General features: G+C 44.7%; 1 protein-coding gene across 1 annotated transcript in view; it reads right to left on the bottom strand.

Annotated features, from left to right (window-relative positions):
* The window catches only part of CENPT (centromere protein T), a 365,158-nt gene that overhangs the window by 238,424 nt on the left and 106,504 nt on the right, over positions 1-20,230 (bottom strand). The window contains exon 7 of the mRNA XM_082271075.1: positions 2,809-2,878. Within this exon, the coding sequence (XP_082127201.1) occupies positions 2,809-2,878 (70 nt within the window). The remainder of the gene's footprint in view (positions 1-2,808; positions 2,879-20,230) is intronic.

The following is a 20,230-nucleotide window of genomic DNA, read 5'->3' as shown; positions in this document are numbered from 1 at the left end:
AAAACTCTTAGGCACCACCAATATGCGCTAAATGCGCCGCCACTGGCCATTCACAATCTCGGGAATATCCACCAGGCAGGAAAAATGCCTGACCCGACAGTCTGGGGTCTGCGGAACCCGAGCAAAACGGACCGCTCCCTTGAATGAGCTGGCAATGACGCCCCAAGAGCATCCATCGTAGAGCGTTCCCGCTCTACCGAGGAGGAAAATTCCCCCTCCTCCTCTCCCTCAACGTGAAGGACCGGGACCCCTCAGGGGGACCATCATCCATGGCAACCAATTCGGACTCAGAGTCAGAGGACTGGGAGGGCACAGGCCGTTTTTTATGGAGGAGCATGCCAACATCCGCAGATTCGCCTGGGACGCCAAAGTTGCCAGAGCAGCAGATATGGGTGCCAGGGGAGAATATTCAGGTGTACCCCAAGTCCCCACCAGGCCTGTGGGGGATTTATGATCACGGGAGACTATTTTTGCCTTAAATGAAAAAAGGGATGCTGGGCCTTTAAATCCGCGGTTCCCACGGGACCCCGGATATTAGAGAGTTTAATAAAAGACCACATAGATGAGTTCTTGCTGGAAAAAAATATTTTAAGCAACAGACAGCATGGATTCATAAAAGACAGAAGTTGTCAAACAAACCTGATTTCTTTTTATGAGGAAGTAAGTAAAACCTTGGACAGAGAGGTGGCTGTGGACGTAGTATACTTGGATTTTGCAAAAGCGTCTGACACAGTTCCCCACACACGGCTAATGTGTAAGGTAAAGTCTACTGGCTTGGAAAGATTGGTTTGTATTGGATAGAAATTTGGCTAAAAGATAGAATTCAGAGAGTAGTGGTTAATGATTCTTACTCTGAATGGTCTAAAGTTATCAGTGGTGTAACCCTAAGGTTCAGTGTTGGGACCCTTACTTTTTAATATCTTTATAAATGATATAGGGTCTGGGATTAAAAGTAGCATTTCAGTCTTTGCAGATGACACCAAGCTTTGCAGTGGAATAACTTCTTTACAGGATGTCTCCAACTTACAAGCTGACCTCAATGCACTGTTTCATTGGGCAACTATGTGGCAAATGAGGTTTAATGTTGATAAATGTAAAGGTATGCACTTGGGGGCTAAGAATATGCATGCATCATACATACTAGGTGGAGTAGAACTAGGGGAATCCATAGCGGAGAAGGATCTGGGTGTTCTGGTAGATCATAAGCTTAATAATAGCATGCAATGCCAAGCTGCTGTTTCCTTTCTTGTATTAACAGAGGCATGGACTCCAGAGAGAGAGATATCATTTTGCCCCTGTACAGATCATTAGGAAGACCTCATCTGGAATATGCAGTTCAGTTTTGGGCACTAGTTCTTAAAAAGGATATCGGGGAACTGGAGAAAGTGCAGAGAAGGGCAACCAAACTGATAAGAGCATGGAAGACTATGAGAAAAGATTAGAGGAAGCAAATTTATTCTCTCTTGAGAAGAGGAGATTAAGGGGGGATATGATCAACATATAGAAATACATAAGGGGTCCATATAGTGAACTTGGTGTTGAGTTGTTCACTTTAAGGTCAACACAGAGGACAAGGGGGCACTCTTTACATCTAGAGGAAAAAAGATTTAGTCTCCAAATACGGAAAGGTTTCTTCACCGTAAGAGCTGTGAAAATGTGGAATAGTCTCCCTCCAGAGGTGGTTCTGGCTAGCTCACTAGATTGCTTTAAAAAGGCCTGGATTCTTTCCTAGGTGAACATAATATAAATGGGTACTACATTTTTTTTTAGGTAAAGTTGATCCAGGGAATATCCGATTGCCTCTCGGGGGACCAGGAAGGAATTCTTTTTTTCCCTGCTGTAGCAAATTGGATCATGCTTTGCTGGGGTTTTTTCGCCTTCTTCTGGATCAACTGCAGGTATAGGATTGTGTATATGGGATTGTATGGTTGGGTTTTCAATACTGTTTTTTTTTTTTGGTTGAACCAGATGGACTTGTGTCTTTTTTCAACCTGTGGACTGAAATAAGAGAATTGGTACAAAAAATGATATTCACTGAAAAATGTGTTCTCTCTATCACACACTATAGCCTGAATCCTTTTGCTTCCTTGATATGCATGTATGCCACTGCAGTGGCGTAGTCAGTATATATGTTCAAGGCCACCAAGTTCAGCCAGGTTTGATTGTGTAGCTAAATACAGCTTCAGTTCAGGCTTATAGGCTTGATGAATCAGCCTACAGGGAGGAGGTTAATTTCCTAGCAGAATGTCATTAAAGGAATATAGGAATATAGGAAGCTTATCGTTGCTTTTCATTAACCAGTGACAGTGCAAAACACTTTTATTGGAGAGGATGTTGTGGAAAGGGTTATCAGTTTGACATTTTTAGTGGTTTCCCTATTCTACGTAGAAGCTGCTGTGAAGAAGGCTCAACAATGCCTGCCTAAAATGCAATACTGGGAATAAGTCCATATGCAATAAATGAAAAAAAAATCCTAGTGAGGTACAAACCTTATTACTTGGTCAAGTTGACCTTCCACGCTCAGACACTTAGGATATTGTGGAGCCACAAAATCTGCAAACAATTATCATTCCTTATGTTGCTAACCACAGGTAGGGCTTACACCAACATATATATGGGCCGATCTTCAATCTTTACAACATACTGGGACTAATTTACATAAACAAGCCAAAAAATGGAGCAGATGTTTACAAAAACCAGTTAGGTTAGATATTTTGAATGAATCTAGCTTTTATTTTAACTTTAAATTATTTCATAAAGAATATAAACATTAAAGTTATAAAATAGTAATGAAGAAAAAATCATCACCTTGTCTTCACATTGGGATTGACTAATGAGGTAAGCTCTTCAACATTTTCTTTTAATTTACTGCTGTTGTCTGAAAAAAAAAAAAAAAGTGTTGGTTTTAAAGGCAATTTTGTTAAAGAACAATTGCACTTTGACAATCTGATACTCATAATAAGAGACACTTTCACAGAGCACAGCAAGCTTCAGGAAGTTCCGTGCTATCATTCTCCCCCCCCCCCCCCCCCTATTTCCAGAGGAGTTGTATATCTGCTAACAAATTGTCTATCAACAGTTCCTAAAATTGTTTGCTATTTTAGGTCTCCTGTAGTGTTACTAACGAATTGCTGGCGTTCAAGAACTTTCTTGTGTATATTCTTAAATACTTGCATTTTAGTCCCTTAACTATGTTCTCTAATAAGCTAGCAACAACTTGTCTGTGCAGCCTCATTAAGGCTAAATAGGTCCCCCCATGGATGTCAGACATACAAGAATGCAGCCTGATCATGTTTGCAAGTCTGTTGTGCAGCAGTTCCATAAATAAACATGCATTTTGGCTCAACAATTTATTTAGGGAAGAAAGCAATACTGAAGATGTGTCATGTGCATATAGGTAAACAAGTGAGCCAGCCATTTTTCTACCTGTATAGCACACTGTGTAAGAAATCTGCCTCTTTTTTTCTACATCAGTCACAGCTGTATAACACTCATCAACTTGGAATAAAGATGGAAATAACTGCTATACATATATCTGTTGCACATACAGGTGTGTGGAGCCCAATGCAACAGCTAGGTGTCTGCAAATAAAAAAAAAACAGTACAGTAGTATTGCTGCTTCCTAAATGTGTTAGGCTGGCCATACATTATACAATTTTCTGTACACTTTTCTAGAAATTTACCTTCAACTATGTAGTACAAAGGCCTGCCTAATTGGATACAAGTGAAAGTGTTGTTTAGCTTTGACCTCATGTGGTTTGTGGTAAATCTAACAGAAAATTGTACAAGAAAATTAAACATGTATGGCTGGCCAGCGTTCGAGGATCTTCAGTCCCGTCCCAATCTCCAAAAAAAAAATAAAAAAGATTAAAAAGATAAGCAGCTAGAAATACTGTAGTTACTGATTTTTAATAAAAAAAACATGTCCAGGGATCCAGTGTTGTCCTCACCCGGGTTCTTCTGGGTCCCCGGCGCCGGCATGTTTACTAAGGGAAGCCTGCTGTGAATCTTTCCTGCCTAGGCGATCCTAGCGAAAGTGAAAGCAAGTACCTGTCACAACCATAAGTACCGGGTTATATCTCCTAGGCAGAACAAAAAACATTTGGTTACGCACATGGGCCATCCTCAGCTGGTATAAACACCCCCCTCTCTGCTCTAGGTATTTACACTGAACAAAATTATAAACGCAACACTTGTGTTTTTGCCCCCATTTTAACCGCTTGCCGACCGCCGCAAGTACATATACTGCGGCGGTCAGCCCCGGCCAGGCAAAGTGACGTATATATACGTCACTAGCCTGTCACCGGTTTGTGAGCCAATAGCAGGCGCCCGCCCCGGCTCGTTCACTAAGGAGTCCGTGTGTGTAACTGCGGACCCGATGTCCGCCGGTCACACTGCAATCGTCGGTAGAGAGGGAGAAAGGCAGGCAGCTAATGTAAACAAGCCGCCTGTCATTCTCCCCTGTGTAAAAATGGAGATCAGACGGTTCTACTATGTAGGACCGTTGATCTCGGTTTTTAAAGTAGTAGCCACAGCCAATCACAGTTAGAAGCACGCCCCTAGGACACACTTAACCCCTCCCTCTCCAATACAGTTAACCCCTTCCCTGCCAGTGTAATTTTTACAGTAACAGTGCATATGTATAGCACTGATTACTGCAGTAATGTAACTGGTAACCCCAAAAGTGTCAAAAATGTCAGTCAAGGGTCCGATCTGTCCACCGCAATGTCGCAGTCCCGCAAAAAAAAAAAAAAAAAAACGCAGATCGCCACCATTACTCGTTAAAAAAAAAAAAAAAAAAAACACCAAAAATGACAGAAATCTTTCCCTTAGATAGTAAACGCGATAACTTTTGCGCAAACCAATCAAAATACGCTTTTTGCGATTTTTTTTTACCAAACATATGTAGCATAAAACAAATTGGCCGAAAATGTTAAAACATTTTGATTTTTACATTTTTTTGGGGGGAATTTCATATAAAAAATGTGAAAAATATTGTTATTTTTGCAAAATTTAGGCTCTTTTTTTGTTTATAGCGCATGATCAAAAAATCGCACAGGTGATCAAATACCACCAAAAGAAAGCTCTGTTTGTGGGAAAAAAAGGACGTCAAATTCGTTTAGGTACAGCATCGCACGACCGCGCAATTGTCCGTTAAAGTAACGCAATAAAAAAAAAAAAATCGCAAAAAAACCCCTGGTCAGGAAGGGGGTAAAATCTTCCGGGGCTTAAGTGGTTAAATGAGCTGAACTCAATGATCCAAGACTTTTTCTATGTATACAAAAGGCCCATTTCTCTCAAATATTGTTCACAAATCTGTCTAAATCTGTGTTAGTGAGCATTTTTCCTTTGCCGAGATAATCCATCCACCTCACAGGTGTGGCATATCAAGATGCTGATTAGAGAGCATGATTATTGTACAGCTGTGCCTTAGGCTGGCCACAATAAAAGGCCACTCTAAAATGTGCAGTTTTATCACACAGATGTCACAAGTTTTGAGGGAGCGTGCAATTGGCATGCTGACTGCAGGAATGTCCACCAGAGCGGTTGCCTGTGAATTGAATGATCATTTCTCCACCATAAGCCGTCCATAAAGGAGTTTCAGAGAATTTGGCAGTACATCCAACAGGCCTCACAACCAAAGACCACGTGGAACCACACCAGCCCAGGACCTCCACATCCAGCATCTTCACCTCCAAGATCATCTGAGACTAGACACCTGGCCAGCTGCTGCAACAATCAGTTTGCATAACCAAAGAATTTCTGCACAAACTCTCAGAAACCGTCTCAGGGAAGCTCATCTGCATGCTTGTCGTCCTCATCGGGGTCTCGACCGGACTGCAGTTCGTCATCATAACCGACTTGAGTGGGGAAAAGCTCACATTTCGAGGTCTGCTCAAAGTGCTCAGTGTGTGATTCATGTGGTCTGGGGGAGTGTCCCCACTGGTCGAATGGGCAGGCCAATTGGACAGTGGAGGAAACCTGGTCAATGAGTACACAGGCTTTGATACAGCTCCAGTGATTGGCACAGAGTAGTGGTCTCAGTGCATTGTGGGGTGTGGTATAAAAGCCAGGAGCACATGTGCTCGGGGTCTTTGGCTGGTGAGCATAGTCCCCGAAGGAGGGTGGCAGCTGCCTACTCTTCTGCAGTAGTTAGTGTATGGTCACAGGCAGTCAGCCTGGTGAGCCAGATGTGAGGAGCTGAACCCAGAGGCCAGGAGAGCTGACTAGGAGGAGCTGAGACACTGGAGAACCTGAAAAGCAGTATCTTGCGTACAGGGGATCGGGTCTACGGGCCTGACCAGGAAAGGGGCCACTCCGGAGTAGTGTAGTCAGAGGACGGGTATCAGCTGGTGGATAGAAAGGGGGTGCTAGCCGAGTACCCTGACGATAAGTGCTTAAAGAACATTATCTCAGATTCATCCAGTGGCAGGATGGAGCTGCGGCCTTGCCGCATTCTCAGATAGAAGTCCTCAGCATTGTGAATAGTTCAAGTTTGGAGTATCCCACTCTTCCCTTCTCCCATCCCCATAGAAAATAAAACAACAACCCCTAGACTGATCATTGACTGAGCTGGAAAGTAAAGTGTTAAGATTCTGCAGGCAGTTGCTATCGGTAACCCAAGGGGACCTGAAAGGTGAAAAATCCAGCAGCCCTCAAGGGGGCAGTGCTACAGAAGTATCAGAACTCCTTAAAGGGGTGGGTGCTGTGTCCGTCAAACTCAGAGAAATGGATTTTACGGTGATTAAAAAATCCCATTTTCTCTTACATTCGACGGACACAGCGCTCCATAAATCATAACTACTCGTACATCTAAAAGCAGTGCCAAAAGGAAAATGAGGGGTGGGGAAAATAACCCAAGGCTAAACACAAGAGCCCTAACCGGGTCACAGGAGCTCAACCAGGACACAGGAGCCCCATTTGAAATAAAATTTTAAAGAAAAAAAGCCCCTCTTGCCGACCACACGCCTCCTATTTACTGCGACAGTGTGGCTCTCCCAGGCAAACCGACGCAGGTGTATGTCGGTGGCGCGCCTGCAGCTAAGGGGCAAGCCGGCGGGCGCGCTCCTGCCTCCGCTCATCAGCGGGGAAGCTGATGCACGGGGCGGGCAGCTCCGATTCCCGCCTGACACCGGAGATGGCTCCCGGCTGAGAGAGAAGAACGGTCAGTTGTTGTAAACACAGCTGAACGTTCTTCTCCCTGGAATAATCAAAGAGCCCCTGTGATCCTTCTGTATAGGATCACAGGTCTCTATGGTCATTCCACAAGTCACGCCCCCCGTTAGAAACACGCCCCTAGGTACACATTTAACCCCTTGATCACCCACACTGTTAACCCCTACCCTGCCAGTGCCATTATTACAGTAACAGTGCATATTTTTAGCACTGATTACTGTAGTAATGTCACTGGTCCCCCCAAAAGTGTCAGAAATGTCAGTCAGGGGTCCAATCTGTCGGCCGCAATGTTGCAGTCCCGCAAAAAAAAAAAAAAAAAAAACGCAGATCGCCACCATTACTAGTAAAAAAAAAATAAATGACATAAATCTTTCCCGTAGTTAGTGGACGCAATAACTTTTGCGCAAACCAATCAAAATACGCTTATTAATTTTTTTTACCAAAAATATGTAGCAGAAAACAAATTGGCCTAAAATGTTTAAAAAAAATGTTGTTATATAGCAGAATGTGAAAAAAAAATAAAAAATTCAGAATTGTTTTGTTGATAGCGCAAAAAAAAGAAAAAGGTGATCAAATACGGCAAAGGTGATCAAATACCACCACAAGAAAGCTCTATTTGTGGGGGGAAAAAAGAGATCAATTTTATTTAGGTACAGCGTCGCACGACCGCGCAATTGTCCGTTAAAATAATGCAGTGCCGAATCGCAAAAATATGGCCTACTCATTAAGGGGGAAAATCTTCCGGTCAAGAAGTGGTTAAACAGCAGCCTGCAAGACCTTGCGGCCAAAAGAAGCATCTGCAGATGTCAAAATATCTACTTTTTACGCTTTCCACGTATGATGTTATATATTGCTGGACGACATCTTCGCCTTCACCATAGTAGGGAACACTGATCCAGTCAAACCTCTATCCCTCAGTACCTGGCTTTCAATAGTAAAGCCATTAAAACCAGTGACTGTAAAGCAGGATAGTATATAAGCTATTTGTCCTCTATCAGAGGTAGCCCTCAAGGGACATTTAAGACCACCAGATTGATTGTCAGACCCTCACCCTGGATTCCTCGCAGGAACTACAGAAGACGTTTGAGCAGAGAAAGATACTGACCTTACTGTACCCCTAGGACGCCTGCTGCATCTACCAGAGGAACCCATGACCTCGCCATGAACCTCCTGTGAAGCTGAACCTGCTGAAGGAGCTGCATGTAGGACTGTGCAAACAGTACTGTCTTGAAGGTGGACACCACCAGACCCAGAACCTGTATGCAAGTTGGGAGAGAGAACTGTCTGTGTGACAGCAGTTGGTGAATCACGGTCTGTGGTTCCTTACATTTGACCCGAGGAAGGACCACCATGGTCCGAATTTAAAGCAGACCTAGGTAATTACATTTCCTAGACAGGAATGGGGGGGACCTAGGTAGTTTGGACATCACTCAAACCTCTGCAGGCATTGCAGTATCTCATAGAAGTGAGTACACCCCTCACATTTTTGTAAATATTTTATTATATCTTTTCATGTGACAACACTGAAGAAATGACACTTGGCTACAATGTAAAGTAGTGAGTGTACAGTTTGTATAACAGTGTAAATTTGCTGTCCCCTCAAAATAACTGAACACAGCCACTGATGTCTAAACTACTGCCAACAAAAGTGAGTACACCCTAAGTGAAATTGTCCAAATTGGGTCCAATTAGCCATTTTCCCTCCCCAGTGTCATGTGACTCGTTAGTGTTACAAGGTCTCAGGTGTGTTAAACTTGGTTTTATCGCTCTCCCCCTGTCATGCTGGTCCCTGGAAGATCAACATGGCACCTCATGGGAAAGAACTCTGAGGATCTGAAAAAAAAAAAAAGGAAGAATTGTTGCTCTACATAAAGATGGCCTCGGCTATAGGAAGATTGCCAAGACGCAGAAACTGAGCTGCAGCACGGTGGCCAAGAACATACAGCGGTTTAACAGGAAAGGTTCCTCTCAGAACAGGCCTCGCCATGGTCGACCAAAGAAGTGGAGTGCACACAAGTGGGGGGGGGGGGGGAGGTAAGGGGGATTTTGGGGGGGGGGGGGGGAAGAGGTATGCAAAATGTCGATACACTTAATCACCAGAATCTAACAATTAAAAGTATGAGAGTGTATCAAGATGAAAAACCAGAACTTCGGCTTGGAGGACAACTGGGAGATGTTAAATACTTTATAGTAGCTCCCTACCTCCTGCATAAAAAAGACATATACATCATCATGAGTATAAAAACTGGCACGAATTATAGTTCCGACCTTTAAGTCTGCATATGTTAGAATAGTGACAGCCCTCTACCCTGAGTTTTGTGTATTGCTAGTCAATAGCGTCGTAGAATAGAGGTTCGAAGTCTGGAATTGGATCCATCTGGTCCAAGTGTCATGAAATTTAGTTGGTGTGTCATGAGCAATATGGATGAGTTCCTCCATCTCAGCTATTTTATTGATTTTTCTGAACCATTCTGCCAATGATGGAATGTGACAGGAACCCCAGTGTAAGGGGATGCATAGCTTGGCTGCGTTAATCATATGAATTGAGAGAGATTTGCAGTATATGTTGAGCGGTATATTGGAGTGATGCAGGGGTGAATTCGATGGGTTGGGAGGTTACTTGGGTTATGATCTGATAGATTTGGTTCCAGAATGTTTGAATAAATGGGCAGGACCACCAAATGTGAAACATTCAACCTATCTCCTGAGTACATCGCCAGCATTTATCGGACGTAGTAGGTTGAAATATGTGTAGGATCGGGTGAGAAATTTGACTAGCGCGGTTGATGTCTCCGATGATGGGGGGTTAGAGGACCTGGAATTTTTTATTTTTTTTATTTCAAATTTTACGGTCTTTTCTCATTTATTAAGCAAAAAATAAAAAACCCAAAGATGACTAAAAACCACCAAAAGAAATCTCTATTTGTGTGAAAAAAATTGGATTTTCCTACATTTTTACCTGTAAAATCCATTTCTTAGAGTATATCATGGGACACACAACACACATAATAATTACGATCTGTGACGTCCCAAAGCAATGCACATGAGGGGAGGGGGAAACCACCATCAGACTAAAAAGATCTACATAGCTGCCTGCAGCACACTGCGGCCAAATGCAGAATTTTCTTGGGCACCAACATTCACCTGATAAAATCTAGTGAATGTATGTACTGAAGACCAAGTAGTGGCCCTGAAAATCTGTGCCAAAGAAGCTTGATGGCGAACTGCCCATTAAAGCACTTGCTCCTTTGAATGCTTGTACTACATTGAGAGAATGTAACAATTTTTCTAATGCCGTTTGAGGATTTGGAAAGAAGGAAGGCAGTGTGATGTCTTGATTCAAATGAAAACTGGAGACCAACTCGGGAAAAAACTCTGGTTGTGGTCGCAAAAACCACCCTATCCTGGTGTAGGATCAAAAATTGCTCCTTACAAGAGACGCTAATTCGGACACCCTGCTTGCTGATGTTACTGCAACCAAAAACCATCTTTGTCATAAGAACCAAGGGAACATGCCCAATGTGCTCAAAGGGTAGTTTTTGTGAGACCATCAGAACTAAATTTAAATCCCATGGGCACAAGGGGAACTTAACTGGCAGGAGCATACGTATTACCCCTTCTATAAAGGCTCGAACTAAGGAACACAAAGCAATCGGTCTTTGAAAGAAGACCAATAAGACTGAAACCTGACCCTTAAATCGTGCCTAAGGCCAGCTTAATTTCTGCCTCTACGTGCAAAAATGCTAGAATTCTCCCGCTTATAGGAAGGGGTGTCACTTCCTGTCCACACACCAGGAAATGTAAGACTTCCAGACTCTGTAATAAATGTTCCTAGAGACTGGTTTCCTAGCGTTTATCATGGTAGAAACTGCAGGACCAGAGATACCCCACTCCCTTAACCTTCCTGGCGGTCTGATTAGGTCAGGATTTCTGTGCTAAAAGCGGTACATTGTTTTGCATGGAAATCTGTTTTATATTTTAAAAATCACCTTCCCTTGCGTTCCCCCGCTGTCCTCCCCCCTCCGTCCTCCAGCCATTCGCCTGCTTTGTGCTCGGCCGATGCTGGCACCTGTCTTCCGGTTCCCTTCCCTGCGAGCGTTGTGACGCAGTGGGGTGGAACCAGCGTCAATTTCAAACATTTTAGGCCAATTTGTTTTCTGCTACATTTTTTTTTTTTTTTTTACCAAAATCGCAATAAGCGTATTTTGATTGGTTTGCGCAAAAGTTATTGCTTCTACTAACTACGGGAAAGATTTATGTCATTTTTATTGTTTTTTTTTTACTAGTAATCGCGGCGATCTGCGAACTTTTGCGGGACTGCAACATTGCAGCGGACAGATCGGACCCCTAACTGACATTTTTGACACTTTTGGGGGGACCAGTGACATTACTACAGTAATCAGTGCTACAAATATGCACCGTTACTGTAGTAATGACACTGGCAGGGAAGGGGTTAAGAGTATAGGTGATCAAGGGGGTAAATGTAAGCCTGGGGGAGTGATTCTAACTGTAGGGGGGTTGGGCTTGTGAGATAATCACAGAGACAGGCGATCCTATATAGAATGATCACATAGCCTCTGTGATCACCTGAGGGAGAAGGACGGACGGTTGTGTTTACATCAGCCGTCTGTCCTTCTCTGTCAGTGGGGGGAGATCGCCGGTGTCAGTCGGAGCCGTCTGACACCCACACTGGCTTCCCCGCTGACGATCGGGGGCGGCGCGCGCTCGACCCCTAGCTCCTCCCAGGCAGATGACGTTTATTAACGTGATTCTGCCTGGGAGAGCCACTTTGCCGACGTAAATGTACAGTGCACAATCGGGCAAGTGGTTAATCACCTCTTCTCAAGAGAGAATAAATTCAGTTCCTCTAATCTTTCCCCCATAGCTGAGCTCCCCCATGCCTCTTATCAGTTTTGTTGCCCTGTAACTGTTTGGCACTTTCTCCAGTTTCCCAATGTCCTTTTTGTGAACTGGTGTCCGAAACTGAACTGCACATTCCAGATGGGGTCTAAACTAATAAATTGTACAGGGGCAAGATGATATCTCTCTCTCTCTCTGCGGTCCATACCTTTTAATACAAGAAAGGATTTTGCTCACTTTGGAAATAACAGCTTGGCACTGCATTCTATTATTACGCTTATGATCTACTAGAACGCCTAGATCCTTCTCTACCATTGACTTCCCCAATTGTATTCCCCCTATTTGTGTGCTGAATACTTCCAGTGTCATGTATTGCCAGGGCTGCTGATAGAAATCGTGGGGCCCCGACAGGGCCGCGCCCCCGCCCCCTTAAGAAAATTTTAAGGCTCGATTCACATATAGGAGTCTCGGATCAAAGGCAGAATTGCAGCGATTCTGCCTGCGATCCCGAAACACTGCAAGTTGCGGGACGCCCACGCGAATCGGAGGTCCATCTGGCCAGCCCGTATATTTTTTTCATCTCATCTCATCTTCATTTTTATTTATTACCTCAGTTTTTTCTTTTAGATTTAGCAGGAATTATGTGAGTTATGTTGTATTTGTGTCTGCAAGTGATGATTTTATTGTAATTTTAGCTAAATATATCTTTAGGCTTAATTCAAATAAAGGCATCTCGGATCACGAGCAGAATTGCGGTAACACTGCAAGTCGCGGGATGCCCGAGTGATTCCCGTGACTTGCAATAGCACCCCATACGTGGCGCAATCTTGCTGCGATTTTCACCCAACGATTCTCAGGAAATTGCACTAACAGAATTGTGGGAACATCTGTCACCCAAAAAGGTACAAGAGCTTCTTTTGGGCGACAGGCGTCCCGGGATTCTGTTTGCGTGATTTCGCTGTGATTCGTCGGCGACAATTGTGGCAAAATCGCACTGTGTTTGGGGTGCCATTGCAAGTCACGGGAATCGCTCAGGAGTCCAGCGACTTGCAATGGTTCGGGATCGCGGGCAGAATCTCGTCAATTCTGCCTGCGATCCAAAAAGCTTAAATGTGAATAGAGCCTAAAGATATATTTAGCTAAAATTACAAAAAAATAATTATTAGCAGACACAAATACAACATAACTCACATAATTCCTGCCAAATCTAAAAGAAAAAACGTCAAATAAAAACGAGATCAGAAAAATATACAGGCTGGCCAGTTGGAGCTCCAGGATCAGAGAGACAGAGGGGGAGAAACAAAGTTAGAGATAAACTCAGGAGAAGAGATAACATTAGAGCCAGGGCTGGGAGGGGGGCCCACACAGGGAGGGGGGATTAGAGAGGGACAACTGTACCTTTCTAAGCAGATAAAAGCTGGCAGCAGTGAGAGAGTTCAGCTTTCAGGTGTAGGAGGAAGAGTTCTGTATTTGTTGTTCATCACTAATTCCCCTCCCTGTGTGGGCCCCCCTGTGTGCTCGGGCTGCTTACAAGAGAACCTGTGCCCCCCCCCCCCCCCGCTATCAGCGGCCCTGTGTATTGCACAATAAAGAAAACAAAATTGCATACTTTTTATCTATATAAATAACTTTCTTTAAACAAACATCAATCAAAAAACTGGATTTTTTACTTACCGTAAAATCCTTTTCTCTGAAGTTCATTGACAAACGCAGCTTCATATCTTCTTGACCATTGGATTATGCTGCCCCCTACAGGAGTAGGACACTAGGCAGGAAAAAGCTTTCACCACACCTATGGGGCTGTCCCCGCAGGTATAACCCCACACACTCTGCTACAGCCCTTCGTTTCGTTGCAAGCAGTATTTAGAAGACAACAACCCCATTCCACTCATAATTAGAGGGGCGGGTGCTGCGTCTGTCAATGAACTTCAGGGAAAAGGATTTTACGGTAAGTTAAAAACGTAGCTGCATATCTTCTTGACCATTGGGAAGTCCCAAAGCAGCATTCGCCTGAGGGGTGGGAAAATATAACGCAAAGAACAACACAATTTTCCAAAGCTAAAAACATAGCCGACCAGGTAACAAGGAGCTCAAGTAGGAACCACCTCTCGGAGAAAAAAAAAAAAAAGTTCTCTTAGACAGCAGCCTGCAAAACATTGCGGCCAAAAGAGGCATCCGAAGATGCCAATACATCTACTTTGAAGAATTTTGTGAACGTGTTCACCGATGACCAAGTTGCTGCCTTGCAAACTTTCATCACTGACGCCTCATGGCGAAAAGCCCAAGAGCCACTCAGCGTTCTAGTAGAATGTGCCTTCACTGGGAAAGGAGGAACCTGACCCTTTATTGAATAAGCCTGAACCACCGTCTGCCTGATCCATCTGGATATGGTTGCAGCAGACGCAGCCATTACTTTACGAGGTCCTTCTGTAAGGACAAAAAGAGAGTCCGATTTCTTGAAAGATTCAGTAGCCGCCAGGTAAACTCTAATTGCCCGAACCACATCCAAAGAATGCAAAGCAAATTGCTTGGGATGCTTGGGCTTAGGACAGAGTGAAGGCAGCACAATGTCTTCATTCAAATGGAAATCAGAAACCACCTTATGAAGAAACGACTGGATTGGGTCAAAGTACCACTATCTCTGTGGACCAACAGATAAGATGAACGACATGACAACGCCACCAATTCAGACACCTTGCGGGCAGATGTGATAGCCACCCAAAAGGCAACCTTCTGAGATAATCTAATATAATCTGAGATAATCTAAGCAGGGGAATCTCCCCAATGTTCTCAAAAGGAGGCTTTTGAAGAACCGATAACACCAAATTCAGATCCCACGGAGGAAATGGGGATCGCCTCGGAGGCGCCATATGACGCACCCCCTGAATAAAAGTGCAAATCAGGGCATGCGTAGCTAAAAGACGTTGGAAAAATACAGCCAAAGCCGACACTTGGCCTTTGATAGTGCCCAAAGCCAAACGCTGTTCAACCCCTTTTTGAAGAAAATTGAAAACCCTAGTTATCGAAAACAAGCGAGGGTGCACTTTTAACGATTCACACCATGAAATTTATGATTTCCATATACGATGATAGATCTTCCTGGAAGTAGACTTCGGGGCCTTTGCTAATATATAGAATCACAGGGTCAGAAAGGCCTCTATCCCTCCATACCTGGCTTTCAAAAGCCACGCATTTAAAGCCAGCAACTAAAGAAGGATGGAAGATCGGCCCTTGAGACAGCAGATCTTCCCTGAGAGGAAGTCTCCAAGGGCAGATCTTCCCTGAGAGGAAGTCTCCAAGGAACATCGGCGACCAACCTTACCAGGTGTGCCGACCAAGATCAGCGAGGCCAGTCTGGGGCCACCAGAATGACTGGAATCCCTTCCACCCCCTATTCTGCGCAGCAGCTTTGGCAAGAGGTTTAGTGGAGGGAACGCATAGATCAGCCAGTACTGACCCCAAGGAGCCACCAGTGCATCTATGGCGTCGGCCAGAGGATCCCTTGACCTAGCCATAAACCTCTGAACCTTCTTGTTGATTTGAGAAGCAAACAGGTCGACATAGGGTGTCCCCCACCAGACACACAGGAGATAGCAGAGAGAGATGGACAAACTTCTCCACGTAATCCAGAATCTTTGCCATCTTCCGGGCTGCCAAGACACTCTTGGTGCTCCCTTGATGATTGATGTACGTACGGCCGTGGCATTGTCCGATTGAATCCGGACCGAGCAACCTTGCTGACAAGTCATCCAATGAATCAGGCAAACCTTTATCGCTCTAAGCTCCAAGATATTTAATCGGCAGCTTGGACTCTGCCACCGTCCAGGATCTCTGGGCGCAGAGTTTCCCCAGCACTCCACCCCAGCCTGACAGGCAAATTGATAATGCTCCTCTCCTATAATGAAGCGGAGAAAACGCTGGTGTCTAGCGTAGATCGGTGTCCTTGATATCTATGGAGGCCAAAAAGTCTCTCTGGTGTAGAGATGCCACTACCGTGCAAATGGCCCTTCATTCAAAAACAATCACAAAGTGGTTCAAAGCCTTGAGGTCCAGGATCGGACGCAGTTTGTCTTCCTTCCTGGGCACAGTAAACAGGTTTGAAAAAAAACCCTGAAAGCATTCCTGAGAGGGAACCGGCAAAATCCCCCTTTGCGACAGCAGATCTTGTACCGTCTCTCGGAGCTCCCTTAAAAAGTCTGGAGATAGGTGCAGATTGGACGGGAAGAACCTGACCGATTGTCGAGACCTGAATTCGATCTTGTACTCCGATTGGATAAGTTCACAAACCCATTTTTCCTGAAACAAAGAAGTCCATGGTTCCGGAAAGAAGCGAAGACGTCCCCCCCAACCCAGAATCGGTTGAGGGCGCCCCTTCATGCAAAGGAGGACTTGTCTGCAGATCTGGATTTACCTGGCTTCAGTTTACCTGACCATGTCTTCTTCAAACTCCCCAGAAGACCTGAACAGCTTTTCTTTTTCTTGCGACCCGGAGGTACGAAAAAGCCACCTCGGAGCAGTAAAGGAAGGCCCCAGTCTAGTATGTGGTGCTAGGATTGAGGGAGAAGAGTACTCTTCCCATCCGTAAGGCCTTTGATCCACTCATCCAGGGAGGATACAAACAACCTTTCCCCCGTAAAGGGAAGGTCAGGAAGCGTTTTTGGAAGCCTGGTCCGCAGACCAGCTTTTTAACCACACCATGCGTCTAATAGAAATCCTCACAGCAGACACTCTGGCCACCAGGGGGGCTGCATCTAACGATGCATCACATATATAGTATCTCACAAAAGTGAGTACATTCCTCACATTTTTGTAAATATATTATTATACCTTTTCATGTGACAACACTGAAGAAATGACACTTTGCTACAATGTAAAGTAGTGAGCGTACAGTTTGTATAACAGTGTGAATATTCTGTCCTCTCAATATTACACACAGCCATTAATATTTAAACCGCTGGCAACAATAGTGAGTACACTTCTAAGTGGAAATGTCCAAATTGGGTCAAAGTGTCAATATTTTGTGTGGCCACCATTTTTTCCCAGAACTGCCTTAACCCCCTTGGGCATGGAGTTCACCAGAGCTTCACAGGTTTCCACTGGAGTCCTCTACCACTCCTCCATGATGACATCACTGAGCTGGTTTATGTTAGAGACCTTGCGCTCCTCCACCTTCCGTTTGAGGATGCCCCACAGATGCTCAATAGGGTTTAGGTCTGGAGACATGCTTGGCCAGTTCATCACCTTTACCCTCCGCTTTTTTTGCCAGGCAGCGATTGTCTTGGAGGTGTGTTTGGGGTTGTTATGTTGAAATACTGCCCTGCGGCCCAGTCTCCGACGGGCGGGGATCATGCTCTGCTTCAGAATGTCACAGTACATGTTGGCATTCCTGGTTCCCTAAATGAACTGTAGCTCCCCAGTGCCGGCAGCACTCATGCAGCCAAAGACCATGACACTCCCACCACCATGCCTGACTGTAGGCAAGACACACTTGTCTTTGTACTCCTCACCTGGTTGCCGCCACACACACTTGACACCATCTGAACGCAATAGGTTTATCTTGGTCTCAACAAATAACAGGACATGGTTCCAGTAATCCATGTCCTTAGTCTGCTTGTCTTCAGCAAACTGTTTGCAAGCTTTCTTGTGCATCTTTAGAAGAAGCTTCCTTGTGGGACGACAGCCATGCAGACCAATTCGATGCAGTGTGCAGCGTATGGTCTGAGAACTGACAGGCTGACCCCCCCCCCCCCAACCCCTTCAACCTCTGCAGCAATGCCGGCAGCACTGATACGTTTATTTCCCAAAGACAACCTCTGGATTTGATGCTGAGCACGTGCACTCAACTTCTTTGGTCGACCATAGTGAGGCCTGTTCTGAGTGGAACCTGTCCTGTTGAACTGCTGTATGGTCTTGGCCACCATGCTGCAGCTCAGTTTAAGGGTCTTGCTAGTCTTCTTATAGCCTAGGCCAACTTTATGTAGAGCAACAATTTTTTTTTTTTTTTCAGATCTAGAGTTCTTTGCCATAAGGTGCCATGTAGAACTTCCAGTGACTAGTATGAGAGAGTGAGAGCAATAACACCAAATTTAACACACCTGCTCCCCCTTCACACCTGAGACCTTGTAACAATAACAAGTCACATGACACCGGGGACAGAAAATTGCTAATTGGGCCCAATTTGGACATTTCCACTTAGGGGTGTACTCACGTTTGGTGCCAGCGGTTTAGACATTAATGGCTGCGTGTTGAGTAATTTTAAGGGGACAGAAAATTCACACTGTTATACAAGCTGTACACTCACTACTTTGCATTGTAGCAAAGGGCCTAATTCACTGTACCTCCAACCAGTGGTGTATTTAGGTTTTGTGCTGCCCTAGGCCTGACTAATCTCGTGCACCCCCTAATTTAACTATGATCCACCCCTTCCTGTCAAGGCCACACCCCTTCCTGTTTAAGACCCACCCTGTCGTCTGTAAACCACGCCCATTCCTGTATGTACAATAAAATTCACCAAAAAAGAACTGGCTCTTTAACTGGAATTTCAATAGCGCAGGGATGGTGATGACCTCCCACTATAACACACTGCCAAGTGCCAATACAATGCGATTACTCAAAATAACTGGATCTGATAAGATGCATAAATATGAGATAAATAAAATCCCATCCATAAGAGTCCATAAAGTCCATTAATAAAGTGCATAGAGCATTTCAAGGTGCATTCATGAGGAGTTCAAAGTGCAATCATGCAGGATCAATGGTGTGAATTATAGGACCACCCTTGCTTGCCACCACCTTCAGTGCCATGACAGGTGGTGGCAAGCAAGGGTAGTCCTATAATTCACACCATTAATCCTGCATGATTGCACTTAGGACTCCTCATGAATGCACCTTGAAATGCTCTATGCACTTTATTAATGGACTTTATGGACTCTTATGGATGGGATTTTATTTATCTCATATTTATGCATCTTATCAGATCCAGTTATTTTGAGTAATGTGGAGCCTGTGGCGGTGATAGGCAGCATGGGACAGGTCAGGGAGGGCGGGGGCTTTTTTGTGCGGGGGGGGGGCTGCAAAAAATCCCTAGAACAGCGTGGTAATAGTTAGAGCATACTTTACAGTACATTTTTTTTTTTTTTTTTTTAGATTGACTTTTTTTTTTACATTTTTTTTACAGTACATGAACTTTCACAGAATGTAAACTGTTTAATGATTTTTCATTGATTTCAGCATGCATGAAACACTTGATGAAATCACAATGCAATGTCATTAAATATGTTCACATTCTGTTAAAATGTACTGCAGTCAGTGCACAGCTGCAGCACAGTTAAGTTAATTTTACAGTACCTGCTCCGCTCCTGGCTCCTGCTGTTCTGGCCTGGGGGTTCCCGGGTTCTCCTCTGCTCTGTGGACTCCATCCCCTGCTGTCTCTCTCCTCTCGTCCAAAACTGTGTGCAGGGCAGCCCAGGGCAGGGATGTGCAGGGATGGCGGCCGCGCTGAGGAGGGTGGGCGGAGAATTAGGCTCCGCCCACCACCTAAATTAGGTGAAGTTACCGGCAGCATCTATGGGGGTGGCACTGTCCCTCCCCTCCCTCCCCCCTGGCAAAGTAAGCCGCCGTCGCCGCCCTTCAGCAGCTGAAGTGAAAGGCAAGCCGCAAGTGACAAGTCTGTTTTCTTCTTCAAGCCGCCGGCCGCCTGGGACTGCTTGTGTGCAGTGGGCGGCGGAGGGCGGAAGGATACAGAATGTTGCCGGTACCCCGCCGGGACTCGGGAGGACAGGTTGGGGGGGTTCCGTGCAGGGGGGGCGGCTTTTTTGCCGCCCCCCCGCAAAGTGCCGCCCTAGGCCTGGGCCTTGTCGGCCTAGGCCTAGATACAGCACTGCCTCCAACGCTGATCTAGTTCTATTTTACCTCAATTTTGACTATTTTTAGGTGCAAATGCAATTCACTATAACTCCATCAGAAACGTTATGAGCAGTGTCAAATTCACTAAGATCAAATAACGTCAGGACTGGACTTAAAAACAGTCCAGCTAAAAGGTGGACTGTTTTGTTCAAAATCACAAAATATGGCAGGAAAAAAATAAAACATGTGTGGGAAAGATTTGTTATATGATTTTGAGCTAAACTGCTTTTAAACTGTGTGAAAAAGTTAAGTAGAAAAAAAGATTTTAATAAAAGTGTAAAACGCAAAA

Source organism: Pelophylax lessonae (assembly GCF_965119305.1).
Source record: "Pelophylax lessonae genome assembly, chromosome: 10".
Classification (NCBI taxonomy): Eukaryota; Metazoa; Chordata; class Amphibia; order Anura; family Ranidae; genus Pelophylax; species Pelophylax lessonae.
The sequence above is the reverse complement of the archived record's forward strand: the minus strand, read 5'-3'. Positions and strand labels throughout refer to the sequence as shown.